The 21079-nt window shown below is 40.2% G+C and overlaps 1 protein-coding gene across 5 annotated transcripts in view; it reads left to right on the forward strand.

The window, feature by feature from the left end:
• USP22 (ubiquitin specific peptidase 22) overlaps nucleotides 1–21079 on the forward strand; it is a 404497-nt gene that overhangs the window by 116872 nt on the left and 266546 nt on the right. For 3 of the 5 annotated variants that reach the window (XM_069210051.1, XM_069210046.1, XM_069210047.1), the window contains exon 4: nucleotides 85–129. The exons of the other annotated variants lie outside the window; for them this stretch is intronic. In XM_069210051.1, the coding sequence (XP_069066152.1) occupies nucleotides 85–129 (45 nt within the window). The remainder of the gene's footprint in view (nucleotides 1–84; nucleotides 130–21079) is intronic. 5 annotated transcript variants of the gene reach the window in all.

Here is a 21079-nt window from a genome sequence, read left to right on the forward strand (position 1 = left end):
CATAGAACACAATATACTGAGCTATATTCTGTGCACACATTTGTGTTATTATTCAGTTTGCTTTCCCTAATTTTTCTTTTTTAGCTTTCACCCCAACAATGGTTTCTCCTTACCAGTATACAATGACAGGTAAGATGCTTGGGCTGGAGACGCACATTTTCTCACATGCGTCAATTTTCTGATATCCCGCCACTCCTAGACGAGATTTACAGTCAGGAATGCCAACCCTTGTGGTGTAAATCTGTTTTGTTTCTTTAACATAATTCACAGATCAAACGATCAGACTTGGACCACTCTAACTGATATTTGACCTGGGAATTGAACAATTTTTTCCTTAATAGAACGTTTTTAAACCTGCAATAACTGCTGCTCTACCAGATTGCTAAGCTCTGTGTGTGTGTGTGTGTGTGTTGTGTGTGTGTGTGTGTGTGTGTGTGTGATTTTCTTTTTTTTTTACTGTGCTAAACTGAGTCTTAATTAAAAAAAAAAAAAAAAAAAAAACACCTCAGTTTCCCTGTGCTTACTATTTATACCATTTGTGTAACTAAAGAAGTATTAATGCTATATATGAGGAGATGAGAATATGATTGTTCCAGCTTGCAATGCAAACTGAGAGGGCTTGAATTGCGTGCACTGTTTGGCTCATTATGCACCAACACACCTATGACTGGTCCTAAGATAAGCCACAGTTAAACCTCCACCTCATTTATTTTTCATTCCTGAAGGCATATTTTAATTCTTACTAAACATTCCTTGATCACTAGAGGTTTAAAGCTAACCTGATTGCCTTCTGCTTGCAAAACCTATGATAACTCTTAGATGCTTGCTTCCTTTAATACATTGTATATTTTGCAGCTAAACTCAAAATGCAGTGTTCCTTATTGGCCAATTATTGGCTAATTTGCCTATCCACTTGGTATTTATTGAGTTAACAACCCTGTTCAGTGACAGCGGTTTTACAGTCAACTGAGGTCACACTGTTCAACACCTACCAAAAAATAGGTGATCACACTGCAGTTTTCATGCTGACCACTTGAGAGTCTGTTTTATAAAATCATTGTAATCCTCCTTTTCCGTGTCCGAGACGGGTACTGCAAGTGGGGCATAGAATAATTGCTGTGCTTTTCTCAAACACTAAAAGAGAATAACCGATCTAAAATTGAGGCTATGCATGCTAATACAAAAATTGACATTCTTTAATATAATGTGATCTGCATCAGCTGAAGGGAATTAGCTATTTGATGTAAATTTTAAATTAGCCATGCAATCTAATTCCAAGACCTGTGTAATTTCCACAATAGTTAAGTCTGATTCAGAACGTAATGTTATTGTTGTGTTTAAACTAATGCCAGTGTTCTGTTTTGTTTCCACTAAGTTCAGCACTATTCACCCTTCTTGCTACCTTTTTTATTTTGTCCATATTCTATTTCTGTTATTGTTTTGTCCACGGCATAGACCTATTTGACAGTGTCCATGTCTATTAATGTCTGTACATTGCTTAACTGATGTTTACTTTTAATGATTCGGTTACGCTTCAAACATTTCCCTATATGGTCCACTGCTACTCGCTCTCAATTCAAAGCTGTGCTGATTATATTTCAAAAACACATTCACTCCTTGCAGTTTATCACAGTTGCTTCCTACATTTCTCCCAGAAAGACACGGTTTTGCGTTGACCATAGTGTTTTAAACCAGTAGTATTCATCAAAACTGTTCTTAATATTAGGATCATCGTGAAACAGTTTTTAAGGTACAGGGAACCTACGTGGTCCATTCTATTCAACTTGTATGTAACTCTTATCTTATTTGCCTGACCAGCCTTTTTCTGCAATGTTTACTATTATGTCAGTCTATATGTCACCCTTAATTGTACAAAACAGCAGTAAGACAGTAGCATGTCAAGAAGACTGTCAAGACTGTAGAATAGTGATACATTTACCTAATTGAAAATGTCTAAGCTTTTAGCCCGAACTCGGCCAGAACCACCTTAGTTAAAGTTACTACAACACATTGTGAGAGAGTCTCTCTAGAGCTATACTACTTTACGTTTTAGACACATTTTATTTCTGTTACTTTACTTTAGATTATTTTTGGTTTCCTATGTATCATATCCTTCTGCAGCTCTCTGGGTGTAATCTTTTAGGAGTTTTGGACTGGAGAAATTCAGCTTTTGGAACTGGTTGAATCCTCGAAGGAGACCAAACCCTATTCAGGCAGCTTCCTAGGTGTAGCCTGAAGGTTTTCTTTGACCTTCTAATAGGATGCCTTTTGTTTTTACTTTGTGCCTAAGCCTAGAAGTGCAAGGTTTGCCATGCCTTCTCAGATAAAACTCTTGAAGATGGCAGGAAATATATTACCTTAAATAGGCCTCTTCTGGGTATCCTCTACGGATGTTCCCTCAGTGGGAAGTGCCCCTTCTACACACTCCAGAAAAGCCACTCAAGGTCAAACCAATAGACACTTAAAAATATAAACTCCCAAAGGAAGCAGTTTTAACAGATCACTGTCCTTTATCATCCAAAGACCCACCTTCCAAGGTAGCTAAGAAGCTGGCAAATCCTTTTACAGATACCTCCAGGAGGTGAAAAAGAGGGGGAGGGAGGGGGGGGGGGGGGGGGAGTGTGGAGCACTACATATTTCTTGCCAGCCAGAGTAATTGCTAACGTCTGTTCCATAGATTATCTTGCCCGAATTCACTTTGCAGCCTTTATCAGTCCTGTCATCAGGTCTCCCTTCAGAGACATAGTTAATGGTCATGTCTAGACATCTGACCCCTTTTGCCAGCTGATATCCTTCAAGAAAGGTCTCATCGCTGCCTCAGAGAATGATATTGGACACCAAAAGTGATGGAAGGAGAATTTAACTTAGAAACCGAATCCTTGTGGGACTGCTTGCAGCCATGTGCCACTTAATGTAACTTCTGTGTCAGAAAGAAATGTTCCAGCACTGGATCAAGGGGAGAAGGAAGAGGCTGACCAGGCAAAAAGTAGCCACTATCCTTTCCTTCAGGATGAACAAGAACAATTGGCAGTACAGTAGATGTAAGAATTTAATTAGTGCTATGAGGACAGGACAGTCCTCATTAGAAGGCCCTCCAGATGGTACTGTTTGTTGAACAGTCTTCGATGGGTAGTGGTAGCAATAGACTGGGAGGGAAAGAAGTGATACATGATGCACAAAGATGAATGGAGGGATTATATTGCCCACTTAAAGGGTCACAGACAGTCCTCCCACTGACTCTCCTGCAGATGTCATTTGAAAATTCCAGTTTGGCCGTGTCCTCTAAAGATTTGATTTACCATCAAGGGGAAATAGTTTGCTTTATGACTTTCATAGGCAGACATGAAAATAGGTCAAGTCAGTTTAGTACTACATACTGGAAGAGACACCTTCAGGATCTGGTTACAACCTCAGTGGTGGTTCTGTGATTTGAGAAAAAATGAGATTCTGAATGAAATCCTGATCTCTCACCCAGCACACCAAGGAGATTTGTACACTTTGCTGGTAGCCCAGCGCTATTAGAATGAATAGTTTTCCAGTTTTCTCATGTACTGTGCCACCCCAAACACAGGTCCAGAAAATTGACACCTTCACCTGGTATATTGATATTGTTGAACTCAGTAAATTTAACAAAGTGCCTGGAAACTTCAGTAACTGTAAAAACATTTGGTTGCCATCAGCCATAGGTTGAGATGGCAGACTTTTATACACTTATATCAAACATACACCCTCAATGCCCTATATATATAGCCTCCTTCTTAAGATTCTTTTTTTTGTCCCCACTGTTTGGTTCGGGAGTAGAACAAATCGCTGTTGAAATTGAGCTAAATAACACATTTCGTCATTTTAGAAGTAAAGGATCATGTCTTATAGACCCTTTCTTGTCTTTCACCTTTTTCGCTCTTTACCCATGTGCACTGCCTCATAAGCCTTTTGGCATTCCTTTATGTATGGTGGTAATAGTGAAGGATTCTAGATCTGGTCCAGTTTGACCAATTCTAGAATTCTCAGAGTACCCATAAGGTTCTGTCGGAGGAGACCAAAGTAATCCACATGTAGATATTCTCCAGCTAGCAATTCTCTGTCTAGCTCCCGTGCCTTAAAGGGGCACTGGATCCATTGCCCAACAAAACAGATTCCACTAGGGGTTTTACTCTTGAAAAAGTAATTTGAAAGTTACACTCTATGCTCAGCCTATGATTTCTTTTACTCAAAAGCAGTCTTTTTCTTTAATTTTATAAAGACATCAATGCTACACATGGACTCCAAATGTATGCCTAAGGTGCCATCGGGCTTCCTCCTCACTGAAAAATGTGCAGAGGTGTTTTTTTCAAATTTGCCACTGATGCAGAAATCCTTGCACTTGCTTATGCTACATTAATACCTAAGGTTGTGGATAGTGAGGTCCCCTAGTCCTTACTTGTACACCATTTTGTCTCCTTTAGTTTGCTATGTAAAGACCGCCTCCTGTCAAGACAGAGGATCTGTAGATGGATGGGAGCAGCAATGACCTTTGGTCATTCAGAAGCCAACCATTTTCTCCAAGAAAGGAGGCGACTTCTTGAATAAAGTGTTGTCGTGAGCTTATTTTAGCATCTATACAGACATTAGTTTAGTTTAGTTCTGGGCCTGGTTACATATTTTGCTTTAATTATTTTAGCAAAACTTCATTTTAGTGGAGAGGTTTTTATTTTTTAGCATTTGTCCTTCCATGCGGAATCTATTATTCATTTCTTTGCACAACATTTCATCCTGTGCTCAACCTAAGGCTCGAAGTGTTAGCTACCGATATTACCAGTCCAAAGGGAACATTGTCTACCCTATACCGAAAAATGTGTTGTCAAGGAAGTTCTTAGAACAAGCGCACTGTTATTATAAAACCTCACTCTCCCCACAGTGTACTAGAGGGGATGTTCTAGGCAGTTGCCACTTTATGCTGCAATTGGTCGCAGTTTTTGCTGAAACCTTTTTGTTCCTCCATCTATGTGGGAGGACTCCCAGCAGATTAACAGACCTCTTCTTTACCTCGGACCACAAGTATGGGAGTTGGGCTTTCTTCTTGGGACCAGAAAGGCAGATTAGGGATACCACTGTGATCTGCTCTCAGTTACAAACTTAGTAGGGCAGGCAGGAATGTTAGACAACCTATTGTGACAATATGGTGGGAATCTTCTTGTGTTTCACTTTCCTGGTAACTGCTGCAGTAACACTATGTATCATTATCCTCATAATCACAGGTCATTCCTTTTTACCTCGAATGCAGTTGCTTCAATAAAACTTATTGAACCAAGATCCTGCTTCTGTTTTGTCCTTGCGTGTATGAGACCTATGTAACTGAGAGAAAGGGGTACGACCTGTTACACGATTACTTGTCTGAGGGTCATGTGATAGGCTGTCACAAATCACTTCTACCTCTGGTACTGATGAGGTGCTGCTGCCCGTAGCATGCTCATCCCTAATGCTGTCCTTACATACTTGTGCATCGCAATCTAAACTATGGTGCCCTGTAAAGGTGGTTGAATTTAGAATTCATTTACCTCATTAACTGAAGTTTGGGCGGGGTGGGTTTCAAAACAGGTTACCAAACAACCACTATTGTATACCCTTCTAGGGACGTTAATGTTTGCTGCTGTTCTTACTATTACCTGTGACTCAGCATGATTCAGGCATGTGAAACAAACTTGCCAACACTGGGCAACTGTAGTTATTGGTAAGTAACTTATTTCATCTGGCTTTCCTACCTGGAAGATTAGACTTCAGAAAGTAAGAAGCTAGGGGCTATTTGGATTCTTGTATATAAGGTGTTGGCACTCTTGAAATAGTGATAGATGTGAGTGTGCTAGCAGCTGCTGTTAAATGTAGTGCAATGAAGTGAGTATGCATTTTAGCTCATATTCCAGAGTAGCTTTGCAGTAAGTCACTTTAGCTCATCTGACTTTCAGGATTGAACAATAAAGCATTGTGCCTGTAGGAATTTTCTAAGATACTTTTCCCTGAGAGCTTCCAATAAGCAATTCTCCTGTTAGTATTACGTGGCAACTCAGAACGAAATCCTACCAAGTTGACTACAAAAAAAACTAGCAATTTAAAGGATGTATATACTAGATTTGAGCAACAAAATAATGAATAAAGGAGATAATGTCATGCCATTTAAGAGGTTTAAGAAATTAATATGCTAAGCGTTATTTGTTTCCAGGTAAATTGGCTTAAGCACAAGTAGAGTGTAATATGAATTAGATTGTGCATACATAATTCTAAATTGCAGAAAGTGGGCTGCCCTTTCAGATATGCTTATCCGTCTTTTAGCTTTCCTCGTGCTGCTTATTAAACATTACAAGAATATTGCAATAGTAAGAATTTATCTCTTCCTATTTGCTGTTAACTTGTGAATTTGTCATTCTAAACTAACATCTGTGATATATCTCAACTGCATATTCCAAGTTGAAGTTTTTGCTTGAAATTTAGATGTCTCCTTTGTGTTTACCTGCTGAGGAACTTCATATGTATTATTGAGATAGTTTAATGTATGAAACAATATAAAAATATTTTATTTTTTTAAAAACAAAAATGAAATTATTTTATTTAGCAATATAGTATGTTTGGATTACGAAAGATTGAAAATGTGGGTCATCAGAACAATGCCTTGGAAACTACTATGCCGTTCTTTAGTAGCACACTTCTAATGAGTAAAATTACATCGGCCTCCTCACTGACTGGAGCCCTTTGTAAGGAATAAACAGCCATATGATACTCTTGTAAACCCTTGATTAGGGAATGTTTGATAGCCACAGAACGTCTGGTCTTTGCTTCAATTTAAATTTGTGGTGATTGAAATAGTGGACTTGAATTGATTTTTGTGGAACTGAAATTAAAGTAATTTTCTTTGCTTACAGTGGATTAATCGTTATCTTGATGGCTTGCTGCTATTAGGGATTGCCTATAAACTGTTCGTGAAGCACAGAACATATAAAAATGTAATAATCTGCCACATTCTGAACTCCATTCCCCTGGACTTTGTTCACCCGCTTGGGTTTACCAATGGTGTCTGGATTTACACTTGATGTCTCAACTTGTCTTCCCAATACACGAGCAACTAATATTACATTTAGGCAAAGTTTAAAGTGACCAAAAAAACTATTATTTCCAAAAAGTATTTATCGATAAAACAAGGGCCTGGAATAAAACCAACACACCAGTGTTTTCAGTTAGTATGGCGCTTCTTAAAACTAGTTTACAATCCATGATAGAAAATTTATAACCCAGAAGTGCACCACGAAGTATTGTTTATTTTCCAGTCTAAAGCCACCTTTATGATATCTGCATACCCTTTAAGAGGCTTCTGCTAGTCAGTGTGCAGTGTTTGTAAGGTGTCCATTATTGCGCTAAACAGTTATAACTCAGCCAACCATTTGTTTTGTATACCACTTTGTTCACCTCTTAATTTAAAATCCGTATAATCTAGTCAAGTGAGCAGCCCCGGTGTTTGAGAGAAGCTGAGTTCTTTTGTATCACATTGTTTGATACTTGGGGAGTAACAACCTTTCCACTGCTGTCATGAGTTTGGTTGAGAGGCTTTCTGAATTTTTTGTTGACAAGAGGCAACCCATAGATATTTCTACTACCTTCTAGATCAAAGCATCTGTTGCTGGGCAATTTGAACTTAAGGACTACTTCTATCGACTGTGGCCCAGAATTCGTGCACTTAAGCTCCAGCTCATGAACAACCTTAGACAAAGTATTTGTTAATGATAGTCTCCCACTGGGGCAGGAGGTTTGCTTTTCATAGTTTCAAGGTGATCATATGGTGATGACTCTTGATCCTGCAGGTTGTCATACTAAAATTATTCTGGGTCTGAGAAGGTCTAGTTGTTAAAAGCCATTTAGCTTGGATACATGATCTAGCAGAACTATACAACTTCATTCAGAATGTTGTACAATCTCTAGCACACTGAGGATGCAGCATGAGCACGGATCAACAAGAACATAATTTGTATCTAGATTCTCTAGTTTTTTCTCAGACATTTTCTTTATCTGATGATTCATGACAACACTGGTTTCATGACGGCAGCAGTTAAAGTATTACTAGGTCTCCTATGTGTCAGGAGACCTGCTGTCTCAAAACCTTCCTTGACATCTGTTACCATTAGTTCCTATTCCTCCTACCATGCACGATTTATGGCTCAGGCAAATGTATACAAATATTACCTGGAAAGGAACTTTAGTGGCCCAATCTGTGATTTCTCTTTGCGGGAGATGTATCCTTCTGTTTCTTCTATATTACCTGAAGGTTAAATTAAGTAACATTTTTCATTCATATGCTGCTCCTTTTGCATAAAGAAATCCATCTTATAGATACTGATGCCCAGCGCAACATGCTGAATCTCTTTCCTAGGCCTTTCCAAATCAAGAAAACATGGAGATGAGACAGGCCAGAACAAAAACCGAAATCTGATCCATAAACTGCAACTTGAAAAAACAGATATGGGTTCCCGTTCAAATGATCGACTGCTCCGTTTCTGACAATAGCAGAATCAACGTGATTACATTTAGCAGAAAAAGATACCAAACGTAGTAGTGCAATCTCTGCTTTCAGCTTTAAATCTCCCTTAATCCAGTTGTCACTTATTTAATCTTTCCTCTCCAGAAGTCTCACATCCTCTGCATCTTAACTGATGTTTTTAGCAGATGAACTGCCTGAACATTCTTTGGTTAGTTTTCACCATGCTCTTCTGTGGATTTTCCAATAGCTCATCAAAAGTAGTCAGATTTCCTTTGTAGACCTCCAAGACTTATTATTCTACATTCCCATCACTCAGACACTAGTGATTCTTATGGTTTGCAGAAGGGTACAATGCCTTGAGGCAGGGTTCATGTCTTTTGCTTGAAGTCTGCTCCACAACCTTTTCAAAGTGTTTGATCTTGGTGGCACGCCTAAGAAAAATGAAAACATTTGACCATGGAAATAGTACATTTAAAAAAATAGACTTTCTAGTGGAAGGAAGCCTTCCTTCTTTAAGGCCATTAATTTAAGTGTTGGTTAATTGTAGGTGGTCAAGCTCACAATCAAAGTTGGGATGAAGGACAGTGGAAAGAAGGTTTGGTTGGCATGGAAGCCTCATTTGTTGTTAGTTGGACAGGTAAACAGTTCAGATAGTACCACTTCCAATGCCTGTCCAAGGCAGTGAGGGTCATTATTGTCCCATCAATGGAAATGTGAACCAGAGAGCCACTCCCCGAAACGGGGAACTATATCTACCATCCAACTATGCACTTTATTGAGTGTCAACCTCCATAGTCTCACTTTTCAATTTGATATTATGTCTTTCAGTTGATATCTTGTGTATTAAGGCCTCCCTCTTAATAAACAGCTTTTCACAACAAACAGTCATTGATGTTCTGAAAAGGATTAGAACAATTTCTGTCCGACTGAGACTGCATCAAGAGTTTCACTCATTTCAACTTCAGAGATTGACACTATGCTTATTCAGCATTAAGAGGCAGATCTGAGCACTCTTGAAATTGTGTTTTCCCCCTGGATACTCAGATCCTCCTTTTTTTTTTTTTTTATGGGTCTAGTGACAGCAAAAGATAGCTAAAGAGAATAAGTAATCTGAAACGCTTACTAAAGACTCTAGAGGTCAGTGAAACCTTTGAAAAAATATCACTTTACAGAAGGCAGCTGAGGGGGCAGATTCAAACTTGCTCTTCAGTCCCCAGACAGGAGACTACAGTCCAGGACCTGACTGAAACATGCACATACTTATCTTCAGTTTGGAGAATTGTTTTCCTCTTCAAACATTGGCTATACTTTTATGTATTTCACTAGTGTATTGTGCTGTTTCTTTAATGATTTTATGAACTGAGCAGCCATGAAGCTCAACGTTGAGGTTATTACTTCATCTTACAACTTAATTGTGTGAGACGTCCTTCAACTTCCATACCTTTTTCCCAAAAACCTCAAGCTTGACCCTGTGGTTCTTGGACAAAGTTAAATCCAGTATGCCTCTGTTTTTTCTTGTATACAAAACAATTTTGATTTCAATTCAACAAAAGGTGAGAAAGGAAGAAAAAAAACACATTCCATGGGACACGCTAACTGCATACCTTTTAAAAAAAAAAAAAAAAAAATAGTCCATTAATGGGTCCCAAACTTTCTCAAACATATCAACCCTTTCGTTTATCTCACCAGTCAGTTTTTCCATTGCCAGTAAGGTTCACAGCTGCACTGTCCAGTATTGTAGAGTTGGAGCTGTTGTATGCTTCCGCCTTTGTGCGATCACTTGCTTTTTTGCTAGAGGCATATCCGATATCAGCCTCCAGTCTGAGAGAGCTAAATTTAATCTTAGGGTGAAGGCCCAATAAAATTGTTGGTAGATTGAGTATTCACCCACCCATCTTTGTGACTAAATACTTCCTTCCAAAAAAAGTTTGTATGTGACGAGAGCACCATATATGTATAGTTACCCCCACCCAGCGACCACATCCTTTCCAACACTGACCATCAGTATTGTTGTACAAGTGTTTCAACCTTTGTGGGGTGAGATGTCAGTTTTAAATTCCCTGTTTTGGGAGCTTTTACATAGACAGGAAATGTCAGGCCAAAGCATCATTCATTGTGTTGAACTTAAGGGGTCCCCAAAGTCTGCTGCCTTTGCTTCTTATACGACCAGATAGTGTTGGTTCCTTTATCATTTAATGTTGCATAGGTATTGAAATGAGGGTTGCTGCTCCCACACCTCCCCCCCCACCCCACTCTCGAGTTGTAGCACTGATGTGGTACAGCTGAAGAGAATGGAGGTGTTCTGTTTCTTTTAAAGTCCTGTTTACACTGTTGAAACAACTTAATTTCATTTTTCTGGAACAGGTCCCTCAACATTCAGCATTGGTCCCAAATCCCACTTACAAGGGTAGATCTGTGAATCCGCAGAGTGAAGTCAATGTTGCCTAGGAGTATTCTAAAAGGTGATTTGTATGACGTTAGTTCAGGCACAAGCTTCAGGGAGTCCCATATCTCTAAGGAAGGGCATAGTATTTTGGAAAACCATGACACTGGAGGTCATGCTGACCTTGGCAAGCAGAGATGTGCCCATGGATCCCAACTTGTCACTGCCGCTTCCTTGTGAACCCAATTGAGCTTGTGTGCCCCACAGCAAGTTAATTCAAGAATATGACCTGCTGAGTGTGTGAGAAGAATGTCTACTCGTGTTCTGAGGGGTGTTTGGCCTAATGGATATCTGACAGGATAATGTCTTTCATATCCCTTCATTGTTCCTTAGATATCACTTCTTGTATGTACCTATTGTGAGGATGTCTGTCTGCGATAGCTCTGGGTACAAGATTAAAAATCACCAAGCTAAATAAGGTTATCAGGTCCCAATCATCTTAGTTTTACAGAAAATCTTAAGTAGGAATTGTCGAACGTGAAATGGCTCAACTGAGTAATGCATCTGTTGCAAACATCTAAGTGCAAACTGCAGGTCATGTGTTTTTCTACTTCATGAGGGATACACTGCATTTAAAGAGTTTACAAAAGAACACTGTACATTGCTAATAAGTGCGTATTTGTGTGCTGAAAAAGTAGGTTCCCTGCCTGTTAAATCATGGGAGGGGAACTGTGTGCAGAACTCAAGAGTGCATTCGCCAAGATCACCAACAGTAGACACTCTCAAACTAACCCCCAGTGTGTTGCAGACAGTAGCAGCTCCCAGATGCTGGGCATGTTGTTATGGCCTACACCTCCTATTCGAATCTCAGAGGGATGCTAATCACTTGGTATGTTTTGGATCGGTACCCTCTGGCACAAAGAACGTGGCTACCTCCTGTTCAGGGGAGTGTGTACTAGAGATGTTGTGTTTCACCTGTGAGCCACTGACAGGGGGATAGGAGTCTCCTGATGCATTCCTTTTGTTAAAGTTGTACTAAATTGCTTAATTCCTATGTAACAGCTATGCCATTTATGAGCTACTTAAATCAAGCTGGTCTGTTATACCATGTTATACCATGGTTTATGGACAAGTGTCTCCTGCACTAAAATATTTTTGGAACAAGATTGAAAGGGAGAAGAGGGCGACTCTTGATTCTTTGTGTATTTCACATCATTCCTACCTTTAACATGCTGCGCTGTGCTGATTGATGTCCTTGATTTAAACTTGTAATTCCAGGTTGCACACAAGTCTCAGCAGCAAGTAAATCTTTTTTTCTCAAATCTCGACCTGTTTGCCTTAAAGAAGCACATGTTAGAGGTACAGATAAGACAATATATTAGTAAAGTTTGTTGCATTGTAATTAGTAGTCACTGAATAAATGCCGTCTCCAGTAAATGTTTGAAGCTGCAAAATGCATAAACACTGATTGCCACTGATTTTCTTAATATTGGAAAACACTGGTAGAAATCCACTGGAATTCAAAAGCCATAAAGACTGAAAATAAGAGCACTCTAAGTATTACCTATACAACAGTTTTCAGTTTGGCCCCAGACACCCAAGGCGTTCTCAAATGACATGGCTGTGGTAGCCGCATTTCTTAGACAGATAATTCTTCCACTCAGCTTACCTAGACTACTGGCTTTTGAAGACCTTGTCCAAATAGCAGGAAATACAAGACTTTTACATGATCCAGTATACTGCAAGATATGCGCCTTCATATTACCCAAGTTTTAGAAAAGGGCTCTCTAGTTGGCAGTGATCTAAAACCTGTCAAAGTTGGGACTTCCCTCTATTCAGGGTAATGTAGTCACACAGCTAAGATAACCCCAGCTTCCCCCCTTGGTAACTTGGCATGAGCTGACCGGCTTATCTCAGAGGCAATGTGTAAAGTATTTACACACCCTCCAGTTTAGAAAAATAGCCAATATTTAAAAGACCAATTGACAAAAATCCAACATACACAAGTAAAGATTTTCAAAGATTGAATCTTAGTATAGCGCTTAACCCCAGTTAGAGCTATTGTGTTTCTATCACGGCATCTTGATGGAGTTGCTTCCAGCAGTTCGATGCCACTTGATCCAACAGATCAAGACACGAGATGTCGATTTTGTGGTGTCGCAATCACACCACAGGGCCACAGATGCTGCGGCAGAGTCGGGTGCCATGGACGTCTGTGACATGGCACTCTGAACTCATGCTGTGGTGGGATTTCGTAGGCGATGTGACAGTTTCTGCCTTGCGGTGGGGGTCATGGTCGTTGCACCAGCATGTAGTCAGAGTTGCACCAGCCCTGAAGTAATTCTGAATGGTGATGCACTAGTTTCTTTCTTGTTGCATCAGAACTCACTCCCAAGGGCCCAGGAACTGGTTTTGGTACCACTTGGCAAGTCTGTACTCTTAGCAAGAAACCCGAGGCGCTGGCAGGAGAAATCTTTGATGTCCTGGGACTTCTTAACAGGAGGCAAGCTCAGTCCAAGTCCTTGTAGAACCTTTGGAAGCAGGATGTAGAAAGCGAAGTTCAGTCCTTTCACGCCCAGGAAAGAAGCAGCAAGCAGTACAACAAAGCAACCAGCAGATTGGCAATCCCTCCTCCAGCATCCAGCTCTTCTTCCTGGCAGAATGTCCTCAGTCCAGAAGTGTTCTAACTATGTGGGGTCAGGGGTTCAGTACTTGTACCCATTTCTGCCTTTGAAGTAGGCACACTACAAAGGTAAGTATTTTTAGTGCCCAAGACTCTGGCTTTATCTGCCATGGCCCCAGACACACTGCATGGGGTTGGAGCCTGCTTTGTGTGAGGACAGGCACAGCCCTATTCAGGTGCAAGTGTTGGCTCCTCCCACCACCCTAGCTCAGGAAGACCCAGCAGCCTGGTGGCGGGCCATCAGGATACACATGGCACGCCTCAACTCCCTTTGTGTGACTGTTTAGAATGAAAACACAAACAGCCCAACTGTCATCCTGACCCAGACATGTATTCAGCAGACAGTCAGAGGTACAGAATAGCTAAGCAAGAAAATTCCTACTTTCTAAAAGTGTCATTTTAGAATTCAAATACAAACTTCACCAAAAGATGTATTTTTAAATTGCGAGTTCACAGATCCCAAACTCCATATCTTTATCTGCTCCCAATGGAAAATTATACTTAAAAGATATTTCAGGGCAATCCTTATGTTACCCTATGGGAGGGATCGGCCTTGCAATAGTGAAAAACAAATTTAGCAGTATTTCACTATCAGGACATGTAATACACACCAGTACATATCCTGCCTTTTTAAATGCACGGCACCCTGCCCATGGGACTACCTTGGGCCTATTTTTGGGTGACTTACATGTAGTAAAAGGGAAGGTTTGGGCCTAGCAAGTAGGTGCAGTTGCCAAGTCGACATGGCAGTGTAAAACTGCACACACGGGCACTGCAATGGCAGGCCTGAGACATGTTTGCAGGACTACTCTTGTGGGTGGTACAATCGGTGCTGCAGGCCGACTAGTAGCATTTGATTTACAGGCCCTGGGCACACCCCGTGCACTATAGTAGGGACTTATTAGTAAATAAAAAATGCCAATCATGAAAAAAAACAATCACCAACATAGAGCATATGCACTTTAGGCACTTTATCACTGATAACCAGTGCTAGAGTCTACAGCCAACCAAAACAAGTCAGAAAAAATAGGAGGAAGAAGGCAAAATGTTTGGGGATAACCCTGTTAAGAGGCAGGGTCCAACACAAAGTAAATCTCTTTCAAGCCTTTATTAGCCACATCACTGGGAACTCCCGAAACAGAGTTTTCAAAAAGTTTCTTTTGAAGTCCAGACTTTTTTTCTATTTAAAACGAGAGCGATTATCCGAAGCCATTTGCTCAGGTAATGGTTTTAGTCTCCTGTCGTTTGGGTTCTGCACAATGAGTTTTCATAGTCCAGAATACCAGATGATGCATGCCTGTTGCAAGAGCCTCTGGAAGATCAGTGTTCTCAAACATCGGGAGACATGGAATGAAAAGGTGTGTTTTTTTTTTTTTTTTTTTTTTTTTTTTTTTTTTTATCCAGTCTGGCTCCCCAATTCCTGGTATGGTGGTGTCTGAATCGGAATATTATTCATGGAATCTCTTTTATGGAGACTTTCTGAAAATCTATTTCAATCTTATGTATTTGTTATCAAAAGCGTGCAAAAAGGTAACTTGCTTATGTTGGTAATAAACAGATAGGTAAGTACAAGACCTGAGGAGGAACCTGCTAGCCTTTTATTCTGCCAATTAGTCCACAAATTAGCTCTTTAAGGTATTCAAGGAAATGCTTGTCAGCTGCTAAAGAACAAGACTAGGTGGGGGTCCCGCCAATTATGGACAGCTTGTCGATATAATAAGTTCCTAATTCTGGTTTGTGGCTACTCTGCAGCTTCTAGACAAGCATTTAATACACAAAAGCTCCTAGATTTTGGATCATTTTATCTCAATCTACATTTAAAACACACCTCCATGCATAGATTATCAGGCTCAACAGAGGGGCAACATTTCAACTTGTTGAAACTTCAACAGTTGAAAAGTTGTATCTTTTATACCCGATAAGACCCAAGTAGTCAATGAGCTCCATACATTTTCAGATAACTACATATCATAATTTGGTATCTTTATGAAGTCTGTATCTTGAGAAGGCAGTTAATCCGCAAAACACTTGCTGGCAGTGCAACACAACTCGAATATAGATAGTTTCAATTTGGAAGAACTATTATGGACATCCTTCCTATTTTAACATCAGACTTTATGGACTGTTTAATGAATAAATTAGATTTGTTTCTGCCATAATATGGCGTACTGTTCATTACCTCCAACAATTTGATATTAAATTGGTTGGATTATTTGAATTGTGTTGTCATAGTCAGACTGTGCTTTAACATATACTCTAAATTGAATATTCTTAATCAAACTACTATACTTTAGTGAATACCCCTTGTTTTCTGGCTCTACTCCACATGAAATAATGGTGCTGCAGTAGTACTTTTTGATAATCCTGTCCCGAAAGTAATCTGAGTGGCATCTGCTTGGTCATTGAAATTGATTCTTTAGTTAGAAATTAATGTTGGGTGGCAGAGAAATGGGCATGTCGTTTTCTGGCAAGTTATCCTGTTTCTGGGTAGAACCATACATCCCAGTAGTTATGCTGTTTTGCCAAACTTTGATTAATGTCTATCCCTTCCGGATGTGGCAAGGTAGCAGAAGAAATAATTCTACACATGTAACAGTTGGCTGTGTCTGTGTACTCTTCATAGAATATGATTTAACATGACACTCCTAACTCCTTGTTCAGAACAAAGGAGACCTAATTCTGCTTCTTCAAGCTGTTAGTGGAAGAGTTTGGGTTCGTTACAAGTGATTTTGAGGTTTTTGTATTATGCTTCATGCATGCCCTCGGGATTCATTGTCTCTAGCACCAATGACTGTGCATGTGACATGGTTGCTGTCTTCTTGGTGGCACTGCTGTGTTGCTGAAGTAACCAAATATCTGGAGAAAGTCCCTATATATATTTCCTGATGAACCATTAATCGCACTTTCAAAATACATGGATGTTCACTCACCTGGGACTTAACTCTGTATTTTATCTCAAGAACCTACTTTCAACTTGATTTTGCCTCCATTTGCATTGATAAAAGTGATTTTAGCATTTTTAGTAAGAAGTTCCTTGTCAAAAATTGAGTGAAATATTTTTTAAAGTCTTTAGCACCAGGTACGTCAACTCAGTGAATGATAGAATCGCACGTTTCTTATGAGCCGAAGATAGTGCTGTTGATCTCAATTGTTTCAGCCTCTGCCTCAATGTTAAAATGAGCGGTCAGCCCCTGTGCCTCTGGCTCAATGTTTTCAACAGCATAAAGGCAGGGGTAGCACGTACATCTGTGCTTCCGAAAATACTTTAAATTCTAAGGCATCACCTCAAAACTACTAATTTCTGTGCTTTCAGGTTTTTACAAAAAATACTTCATTTTGAACAGATCAGTAACAAATTACTTTATTTGCATTTAGTTGCACATATATTGAAGTTTACATAGGTTGTTTTTTAATAAGAAGGTTTGTACTGAAAGATAACAATGAGAATGCCATTTTATGTTAACAAGAAATACTAAAAGCAGTAATTATCGCTTATATTGTTTTACTAAGAGGCAAAAATGTTAACCCTGAGATTTATTTGAATATATTCAAAAGAATTACATCTATATTTATTTTGCTGAATTTAAATTTAGATTAAAATAATGTGACTGGCAATTTTCTTATTAGGAAGCTATCAATAAAATATGAACACCATCGAAGAGACTAAACGGCTTTCAGCAGGAAAACGTGAATTCTGCTTGTAACTCTATTTGTAGAAAGTAAAAGAATAAAACTGGTAGTGTTTGAGTTGAGTATTCTTTCAAGACATTGGGGGTAGTCTAACTGAAGTTTTTTAAGAAAACAAACAACCATGAAGCAGAAAGTGCTGATAAGAAATACTATTAGTTTGCTGCTCATATCTGTGTATGTGTATTTAGTTCATTACCTGGTTCCTAGGATTATCCACTTTCCAATTATTGGAGGAAAATACAAACGTGATGGTTTGAATGCTTACAAAAGTCTCAGCCAGTGGGAGATGCTCTGTCACATTTCAGGCAATCATTTTCTGACCACAGTGTGCCACTAAGCCTCTTGCAAATCAGCATTGGTCCTACTCCTTTAGAATGTATAACTTTTCTCATTATCAACATCTGATTGACCTGCCATCAGGTAACTACATTGGAAGCTGCTGCCTTAGCTGTTGAAGAGATTTGGATGCTGGTAGCCCTTGCTCTAGGGTGTATCATATGTAAACACACACCTTCTCTCTGTGCAGATGTACACCCTAGACAATGACAAGTTATTTTTTCAAACCTTTTTCTATTGGTATAGATACTTTTAAGTGCAGAACTTATTTTTTCAAAGTTCTTTCTTCATCCTCTTTGCTGAGGGCAGACTAGGTAGTTTGTGCTGCAGTGCTCCTGCTTTTTAAGCATTATACTTCCTTTCACCAATAGTTTGCAGCAGGTGACTCATACAGACTTTTGTTATTTCTGAGGAAAGACCATCAAGTTCACCCCTATACTGTGTGCATCAGGATAATTTTACCATGATAAAGGCCTCTGCAAGGAGAGTACAGGGTTTTGGCAACTACCCAGGGTCATAGGTACTGCTCCTGTTAGTGAGGTAGCATATCCTGCCCTTTAGCCTTCTCCATCCTGTGGGAAGTGACCCTAACTGGCTCAGCATAAGTGGTGCAGGTTACCCAAGAACTGAACCTGTTGCATGGTCATTTTCTCCCTGGATACCAAATAACCTGTTTCACCTGATTTTGAATTCTATGTAAGGGGACCTGAAGCATAGGACTCTTGTAGATTAGCTTTCTCTAGCTTGTACACACACTATTTGGGTAGTCTGTCTCCCAGTTGGGTCTCAGAGGTCCTCTTGTCATCATTGCTTTTTAAGGATCGAGCAAGTCTCTCCTTTTGGGCATGCTGCTGGCTTGTTGCAACATGGAGCATACTTGTCTTCCTCCCTAGGTGTAAATTTGAGGGACCAAGTCTTTCTTCTCTAGTTACTTCAAAGTAATGCACAAGGGGGACGAGCCAAGCTGCACATCTAGAACCCCGCTATTGGAGTCCCAGCCTGATAAGGCTCTTCCATACCCCAACTCCTATGCACTTGAAGTTAAGCTTCACTCTTTGTACATGGTGTGGTTAAGAAGTAAGTTTGCATAGTTGGAAGGTGACAAACCTTGAAGCAAAGAACAGAGAAGGCCTGCCCCTACCTGTATTTGTTGCAATTATACTCCAAGACCCATGAGGCATGAAAACACTAACCACTGCTGAGCAAACCTCAGTTCATCTATGAGATGAAGTCTTGTTAGGAGATAGCCGTTACAGTGAAGGTCCCAGATTCTAGAGGGCATTACTCAGTTTTCACTACCGCTTCAGATCTTGGAGGCACAGCATCTTATCTGAGACTACCTAGGGATGCTAGAAGCTGGTAGTATTTCAGATGGTGTGGCATCCCTTCTCCTCAGGGCTCAATATTTTCTAAATTCTGTGCTTGCTATATTTCTTTCATAGAAAGTGTACTCCGAGCAGATAGTCCGACTCGTCTGATCATTAGCAGAATGACTATCGCAGGTTTACTCGAATCCACATGGAGGATTTTCCTCTGTTATAATATTCTGTGCTCAGTGGATGGTCTGAGCCCAAAGCGAAAGGCCTCAGACTGCTCCAGTTTGCCGCCACCACCATCCATTCTTTAAATAGCCCTCAATAAAGCTCCTGGCTTTCCAATGGAAACATATGAAGACCAAGCAACAATACTCTTGTCTTTATTTTTTTTCTCTCTTTTACAGCACCTGTGGCCTAATCTGTTAACTACTTCTGTACCACATGGACCAACAGGGCTCTCGTGGGTAGCTTACACTTCTGTTCTGCCTCCCTGAAGGCTGCTACACTATGCATGAGGTCTTGTTTTGACGACTCAGACACTGACCTGCAGTCCAGACCTGCCAGGTGCTCTTAAGCTTTCCTGCTTATGAGATCAATAAACTGAGTACCATTGAGTTGGGTAATATCTGTTACTTCAGCTCTGTAATATCCTTTTGGGTGAACATGTGCTTTAAAAGTACACACTACGTAAATAAGGTTGATCACTGCCCTGCCTAAACTGCTGTTACTCATAAGAACATAATCTAGTGAGGCATTAGAGATCAGCCTGCCCTGATAATTAGAGCCATATTCAGTTTTGGTATTTGTGTGAGCTACCAAAACTCCCTTGCAATCCATAAGTTATTTTCAGTTCCTCTCAAACACAAGACTCTATTCTATTAAAAAAACCTTTACCGAACATTGAAATAATTAGCATATTTGCTTTGGACCACGTCCTCAATGTTATTGGCTGGGTGCACTGGACTTCAGGAACTACAACCCTTCTTCATAGAGATGGTGCCACATGCCAACCTCTTCATGACTTCCCGGAAGCAATACCCGTTAAAACACCGGGGATCAGCTGCATAGCAGCCTGTCCATTCGAGTCATATGGTGGACAATTGCTACCTCCCTAGTATGTAATTTATAGTCAGAGTATTGACAGAGAGCTCACTATATTGAACTTTCAATCAGTGCCCTTGAAATAGATGAGATTTGTCCCACCTCCCACCCTCACCCATAATTTCATTCAAGTTGAAACCTCTTAGCACTGAAGGCTTCCAGTAGTGAGATTTGGAATGTTGAGGGTAAAAATGGAAAACACCAAGGCACTCTTAAATATCTGAAAGCCGCACTACCTGAAACAGAGCAGGCGTTTCTACTCAACCTGACTGGTAACATTTGCAAGAACCTCATCCTTGAATTGGCCTTTGAGGCATAAACAGGTCAATCAAACTAACCTTCATCAATCATCTTAAGTCCTGATACAGGAGTTTGCATCCTTCATGGGCAACAGACCCTGAGATGTAGCCTAATGTTGGTTTGGAGAGGAACAGTGATCTATACCTTTTTCTTTTCCTCCTCTGATTTCAAAGATCCTGCAGATGAGATGACTGCATAGAGTGCTGATCCATCCTGCTAACTTCCCCAGGTCTCGTTTTTGGACATTATCCATCTACATCTAAGCAATCCTGTGCTTCCTGGCTGTAGAGTTACAAAAAAATGCCACGCTGTTCCGTATCATTCATTAAACGACTCAAATACCTGTTTTCTGAGAAGTTAACCTTAACCCACAGAACCTTGTCAGTGCCCAAGAAGTTCTCCACCAGAGTTTACATTTGGGGAAAGTGGCTGAGTTTGTTACCCAGCTTTCCTAAAGAAGAGAATATTTTGCAGCAGATTGTTGTCAATCAATCAAACATTTATAGAGCACGGCAAATCACCTGTGAGGGTCTTGAGGCGCTGGACATGTATGCTGTTGTGTGGAGGAATGATCATTGGAGCATCCAGGTCTTTAGTTCTCTTCTGAATTTCTGGAGTGCCTGTGCGATCCTGATGTGCATTGGAGGTTGTTCCAAGGCTTGGCTGCCATGTGCGAGAAGGAGCATCCTCTACTGGTTGCTCAACAGATCTGTGGGGTATCTGCAAGGGAGAGGGAAGCTGATTGGCGGTGTCTGATTGGTTGATGGAAG

The sequence above is a fragment of the Pleurodeles waltl genome, chromosome 10 (genome assembly GCF_031143425.1).
Source record: "Pleurodeles waltl isolate 20211129_DDA chromosome 10, aPleWal1.hap1.20221129, whole genome shotgun sequence".
Lineage (NCBI taxonomy): Eukaryota > Metazoa > Chordata > Amphibia > Caudata > Salamandridae > Pleurodeles > Pleurodeles waltl.